General features: G+C 36.8%; 5 protein-coding genes across 14 annotated transcripts in view; 3 read left to right on the forward strand and 2 right to left on the reverse strand.

The window, feature by feature from the left end:
• The window catches only part of LOC125801308 (zinc finger protein 154-like), a 224,299-nt gene extending 218,484 nt beyond the window's left edge, over nt 1-5,815 (forward strand). Inside the window, exons 1-2 of one of the 2 annotated variants that reach the window (XM_049477822.1) lie at nt 1,473-1,529; nt 4,099-5,815. In XM_049477822.1, coding sequence (XP_049333779.1) covers nt 4,245-5,300 — 1,056 coding nt within the window. In that variant the 5' untranslated portion in view covers nt 1,473-1,529; nt 4,099-4,244 and the 3' untranslated portion in view covers nt 5,301-5,815. Of the gene's footprint in view, nt 1-1,472; nt 1,530-4,098 lie in introns of those variants that run through there. The other variant, XM_049477823.1, reaches the window with a different exon arrangement.
• LOC125801338 (zinc finger protein 239-like) overlaps nt 1-6,910 on the forward strand; it is a 241,569-nt gene that overhangs the window by 133,364 nt on the left and 101,295 nt on the right. The gene's annotated exons all lie outside the window — the stretch shown is intronic.
• The window catches only part of LOC125801230 (zinc finger protein 239-like), a 270,259-nt gene that overhangs the window by 89,238 nt on the left and 174,111 nt on the right, over nt 1-6,910 (reverse strand). The gene's annotated exons all lie outside the window — the stretch shown is intronic.
• The window catches only part of LOC111188839 (NLR family CARD domain-containing protein 3-like), a 453,074-nt gene that overhangs the window by 54,085 nt on the left and 392,079 nt on the right, over nt 1-6,910 (reverse strand). The window lies entirely within an intron of this gene.
• LOC125801495 (zinc finger protein 239-like) overlaps nt 1-6,910 on the forward strand; it is a 111,801-nt gene that overhangs the window by 9,893 nt on the left and 94,998 nt on the right. The gene's annotated exons all lie outside the window — the stretch shown is intronic.

Raw genomic sequence — 6,910 nt, forward strand, 5'->3', positions numbered from 1 at the left:
CTCAGATTTAGGAGACTCGGTTAGTCTTATTTAGAAAATGTTGACCATACATTTATTATGATATAAAATTGTAAAATGTGAAGTTTTAAAAACAGTTAGGTTTAGTTATTCTTGTGATTCGACTCCTACTGATTCATTGAACAGAATAAAGTGAAGCTTGTGCAACTGGAAAGTTATTCAGCTCTTTCTGAGGTAAGATGTGGTGGATATGGTGGTGATAAATTACGATATTATAAAGTCACTTTTCATAATGTATGGGAATAAGTAATGTTTTATGTGATGTATGATAATATGGAATATGTTTATTTGTATATCATGTATTTATGGTGATACGTTTTTTATTATTATACGTTTATTCGTTGATAATCTCAGAGGCTCACTTTGTGGCTGCTAGCTAGCTTTCTAGTTATAATTACCAAACATGAACGCTAGCCAACACCTAAACGCGGTTCTCTTTCAGAAAAAATACCTTAAATGTCTTTAATTGATACTCGGATGTACAAATTAAGATCATTCAAGTTTTCAAAGAGGTAAAACCTGCTTTCAGTGTCTAGCCATAATAAGAGAAAGTGAGCAGCTAGCCATAGCTCACTTTATCTCAGTCCTAGGCTGTATTCGAAATGGCATACTACTATACTGCATACTGCACTAGTATGTACTGCATACTACACACCGCCCAGTATGTAGTATTCAGTACTGCAACACTTTTGATTGTAGTACCCTACACGGTCCCGTGACACACCAGTCAGTGCTCTGTAGTGCTCAGAATTCCTCAGAGTGAGTTGTAAACAGAAAGAACATGAAAAATGTCCTACCTTTTCATTATCAAGACTAATGAGATCTGCATACTGTCCAGAACTGCAATTGCTGCTTTAATTTTAGAGTTTAATGTAAGTGCAGTTAACCCAATTCTAACAACCATTTAGCAGCAGCCCCCACAACCCAAGTAAGTTCCAGTTATATTTAAATATGTTTTCCTATTTATTTTAGTAGATTACTATTTTCATCTATGTAAGTACCATCAAGAAGAAAACATTTAAACAAACTCTCATTCATATTTACACAATCTCAACAATAAAAGAAATGAGACAAGTTGCATCACCGCAGAGATAATTATTAAAGCTTATAAGCTGCAGTTTTAATCCATTTAAATGAGCTCTGTGTGTAACTCCAGCATCAGTAGCAGTAATGCTAGTAAATCTACTGAATGCAAAACATTAGTTTTAGAAAATGGAAATATGGAGGTATGTTTTCTTTCCTATTTTAGTGAAATACTTTGTTGTACTTTGTAAAATTAAAGGAAAACTCCAGAGAAGTAGTTATACAGTGTTTTAAATGAGAGTTTTAGCTGTTTAGCTCCATTCAGCTCCATGCATTGAGGACTCCCTCGCGGGCTCCCTCTAGCGGTGATGGGGTATAATGTGATATAGCGGGGGAGGGGGCGGGGCTCTACATAACCCGGATGAGGCTGAGCTTCCGGGGTCTGTAGCTGGAGAGGAGGAAGAGCGGGATCAGCTGAACCTCAGAAGGTATGGAGAAGTTTCTCTCTCTCTCTCTCTCTCTTTTTTTTCAACACGCTGTTCTACATTCACTCCTACACCCACACCACCTTCAGCACCTTCAGCATGTGCAGCATTTACACCACCAGCACTGGATCTTCTCCTAGCTCTGCTCAGCAGTTTGCAGTAGGGGGTCGCGGAGCTGGGGATGGGGGGGGCTTTACAGATCATACACAGGATAACGGAACCTCACACTCCTGCCCCCCCTACCCCACATCACTAACACACACCTGAGATAAATCAGTTCTGTGGAAATTCCTTTTTAAGTTTGTGTGATCAGTCTCTACACATTTCTTAGTTACACTAGTTCAGTTTAGTTTAGTTAATTTACTTTACTTAATGCGCTCTTTGCACAACTACTTCCGCATTCTCATCAGTGCTGCTCCAGCGTTTCCTGTTTGGCTTTTCCAATACACTCGTTATGGCAGTATTATCAGCTGGTGTTTACAAGAGCTTCTAAAAATTAACCTCAACGTCAAGAAGACCAGTAAAGCCCACCACTAGAAAGCTAGAGAAAGGCTTTAAACTATATGCCTATAAACTATATCATACCTACACACTACGAAGATTTTTTTCTTATATTTTACGTTAGCCCACACAGCTCAGCATTAGCTAGTATAGCTAACTAGCTTGCTAGTTATTGATAGTTTCTCCTGTTATCAAATGGAAGTCTAATAAAATGCTAGTAATAATAATAACGCAAACTATAATAATCATTATAAAAATAATTAGACAAATGCTGGCTATAATAATAAAAATGCTAGCAATAATAATAATAATAATAATAATAATAATAATAATAAAAATAGTACAATTTATAATAATATATAGCTATAATAATAATAATAATAATGCTAGCTATAATAATAATATCAAGCTATACTAATAATAAAAACGCTAGCTATATTAGTAAAAAATAAGAATACAAATGCTAGCTATAATATTTTAATACTATTAATAATAATAATATTAATTAGCTATTATAATATTAATAACAACAATAATAATAATAATATCTCGCTATCATAATAATAATAATAAAAATGCTAGCTGGTGGATCATTCAGGCAAGTACGCTGATCTCCTCTCCAAAATACATGGAGCCTGGGTGCTGTAACGTTAATTATTCCATTTAAAAAGCAGTGGCACTGCATGCTTTGCCAGTCGTCTCCAAGCTTCTGACGTTTCTGGTTTAACCAGGTAGTCTGGTATGAAATGTTTGCTACAGACCTTTAATATGGCGAAATGGTAAAGTGGTCCCGACTAATGTTCATTAGCCACTGTTTATTAGATTTATTAGCTTAAAGCTTCCTTAAAACTTAGCAGACGCCGTGCAAAAAGGAACACAACAGTGCTGAAAACGGCTTGAAAACTTCACGCTGGATACTCATTTTGACCTCTCGCTAGAAAAAAATGTACGTTTTGCCTATACAGGCGAATGTAAACAATACAACCGGAAACGTCCGAGCTGCATTATTTGAAAACGGAAATGCGTCAGAGCCGTGAGTGCAAGGAGCCCATCCGGTTCCAGCACAACAGTTGCTGGTAAGTCATGTGACTCTCCCGTCAAAATAAAAGTCCACTTGTAAAATATTAAATGTAAGAATGAAAGATTTAGTGATTATAGTGAGGAAAAGTTCAGGCAAGAAGAGGAATTCCACAAGTAACATTTATTAGCTTACTGATTTAACAGAAAACTTGCTATTTTACTGTAATAACAAACACAAATATTAGCAAATTACAACATCTTTAGCCCCGCTGTTTTTAAGAAATCCCAGTTAAACCATTACTGTGGAATACAGTCTCCAGCTGCTCTTTTGCTGATACTTTAATAATGATGATAATAATAATAATAACAAAAACATGAATTTGATAATAATAATAATAAGAAGAATCACACTTTGAGCAACTTGACAAAAATACACAATTAAACATTTGTGTAAGAGGTTAAAAAGACTACAAAAAATATTGAAAAAGAACTACATAAAATAATATGAATTCTTACAAATTGTTATAATTGTGTTAACCTTTAGTAAACAAAAGAGACTCTTATGTTTTACACTCCTGTTGGAGGTTGGTTGATGTGTTGTAACAGTAAAAAGGTCATTATTTTGCTGTGATTTTATTTTGAACTACAATTCCCTGCACCAACAAGACAACTGCATCGGATCAACATTTCCAAAAAACACATCTTGAACTCAGGAGCGCATATCACTGTTAGCCTGAAGCCAGTGTGGTGGAAAATAATGAACTGTTATCAGGAGTTGTTAAAAAAAAAAATCAGGTTTGTGAAGCATTGATTTGGATTAATGTATTTGGTTAATGTGTGGAAACTTTTATAAATTGGTTTAAAGGAAAAAGCTTTGGACATCATCTGTCGTGATCAATGTAGAATGAATCAAGCATCGTCAATGTGATTCGAACCTCAAAGCTTCAGATTAAAGGGTAACATCACTCACTTAGGATGACTTAGAATCTCTTTAGTTAATTGACCTGCTTTTATTTTAATATTCAATGGCATTTTTCTTTGTGTTTTCCAGAAATTAAAATATTTTCCTGAAATTCATCACCAACAATCAGGATATTTAACTAAGAGCAAAGTTAAACTACTGAAAGAGGTGAAGCAAAAGCCATCCAGAAGAATCTCCAGAACACGCAGAAATTGTTTGCTACATTTAAAAGACAAATGAAGCCCAGTCCCGACATGGAGAAACATCAGCACTCTGTCAAGAGTTTTACTAAACAGAGTAATCTCAAAAAACATCAGCGCATTCACACAGGAGAGAGACCACATCACTGCTCAGACTGTGGGAAGAGTTTTACTAAACAGAGTAATCTCAAAAGTCACCAGCGCATTCACACAGGAGTAAAACCATATCACTGCTCAGACTGTGGGAAGAGCTTTAATCGACTGGAGACTGTCAAACGGCATCAGCACATTCACACAGAAGAGAAACCATATCACTGCTCAGACTGTAGGAAGAGTTTTATTACACAGAGTAAACTTAAAATACATCAGCGCATTCACACAGGAGAGAAACCTTATTACTGCTCAGACTGTGGGAGGAGTTTTAATCAACAGAGTACTCTCAAAATACACCAGCGCATTCACACAGGAGAGAAACCTTATTACTGCTCAGACTGTGGGAAGAGCTTTAATCGACTGGAGACTGTCAAACGGCATCAGCGCATTCACACAGGAGAGAAACCGCATCACTGCTCGGACTGTGGGAAGAGTTTTACTGAACAGAGTACTCTCAAAATACACCAGCGCATTCACACAGGAGAGAAACCGTATCACTGCTCGGACTGTGGGAAGAGTTTTAATCAACAGAGTGCTCTCAAAATACACCAGCGCATTCACACAGGAGAGAAACTGTATCACTGCTCAGACTGTGGGAAGAGTTTTACTACACAGAGTACTCTCAAAATACATCAGCGCATTCACACAGGAGAGAAACCGTATCAATGCCCAGACTGTGGGGGGAGTTTTAATCGACAGAGTACTCTCAAAAATCACCAGCGCATTCACACAGGAGAGAAACCGTATCAATGCCCAGACTGTGGGAGGAGTTTTAATCGACAGAGTACTCTCAAAAGTCACCAGCGCATTCACACAGGAGAGAAACCGTATCACTGCTCAGACTGTGGGAAGAGTTTTACTACACAGAGTGATCTCAAAATACACCAGCGCATTCACACAGGAGAGAAAAATGTCCCAAATTTGTCCCATGGCAATTAAAAGCGCAAATCATAAATTCCACCAGAAACAAATATGAACTGTATTTAACAATGGATTTTACAGGTTCAGCAAAACTATTCTTATCCAGGGATGATGTGTATAGAATTCCATGTTATGTTTGTATGTCTTGTAAGTTTGAATATTCCAGGACATTCTTTGTGAGACAGAGCTCAGTTTTTAGGTTAGTTACTGTTGCGCAGTAAGGTTACAGGCTCATTCACTCCCTCTGCTGGTGTTCTTGTTTGTCTATGGTTCAGTCCAATTAAAAATCTGTTACTATAGAGGGATATAGAGGGATATTTGGTTGTGTTGTATTACTCAAGTTTTATACTCTCTTATCTTTTCCTTATTGAATATTAAATGTTGCTTATGTTTTTTTTAATCTCCAAAGTTACTAAGAATATCCAAATAATGTAGTTTCTTAATTGTTTTTATCCAGTACAAACTATTATCTTTGTATTACTTCACCTCTATATTTACCCATGTGTGTTTTAATAAACGGCTTTTATATTGCAGATCTCCAGTCTCATTGTGTTTTCTCAACACATGTTTGACATGAAACCTATAGGCCTGAGATTGTCATATCCAGTTATATTAAGACTATGGTTTGTGTTTTTTTTTCTCCTAAATCTCTTGTAATGTAACTATGCATAACCAGTCATATTAAGACTATGCTTGAAGTGCAATCAGAGACAGAACATGTTTTAAGCACAGTACAGTCTTGTTGGTCACTCTGTTACCGTCTGTCACTCTGTTAAAAGTAGCAGAAGCATCTTCTATGCCAGGAGTATTTAATTAGAATTCAGAATGATCCAGTTATACAAAATTCCTCGCCTGTCTCTCTGTCGCACTCGGCGTGACTTTAGTTTTCGTCCGTTCTCGTTTTTCCGCCCATTCTCGCCCAGGTTCACTATCTCCTTATAAAGGCGTTTTTTCACGGCCATGTCCCAATTCAACAGCCGGAGCAGCGGGACCGCGACCCTGACAACACGGGTTCGATCCCGCGTGAGGAGCGGTGTGTTTATTTATTTATTTTTTCCACGTCTGCACAGATCTGATTGACTGAAGAGAGTGGTTGGTGATATTACCTCACACGTGATTGGTCTGTGATTTACTGTGCCGCAAAGCGTGTATACAATTAAATCCTTCTCAATAGGTTTGGGTCCGGACCCGGACCACGGTCCGCCCGTGCAGGATACAGGATACAGGATTTGCTATTTTACTGACCAAATGTATAAACAAAGCATTTCCTGTTTTACTGTCTATTGTTATTGTTAGCTAGCCTAGCTAAATGTACAAATGTAGCAATTGTTGTTTTAATGACTATTATTATTGTTTGCTAGCTAGCTAAATGTTCAAATATGCAGTTTGCTGATTTACTGAACATTATTATTGGTAGCTAGCCTAGCTAAATGTATAAATGTAGCATTTGCCGTTTTACTGACTTTTATTATTGGTAGCTAGCCTAACTAAATGTCCAAACAACAGTGTTTGCTGTTTTACTGACCATTATTATTGGTAGTTAGCCTAGCTAAATGTACAAACAAAGCAGTTTAACAGTGTTTTACGGCCGGTATTTATTTATTTTTTATTTCTTGCATATTTTTTTT

This window comes from Astyanax mexicanus, chromosome 4 (assembly GCF_023375975.1).
Source record: "Astyanax mexicanus isolate ESR-SI-001 chromosome 4, AstMex3_surface, whole genome shotgun sequence".
NCBI lineage: Eukaryota > Metazoa > Chordata > Actinopteri > Characiformes > Acestrorhamphidae > Astyanax > Astyanax mexicanus.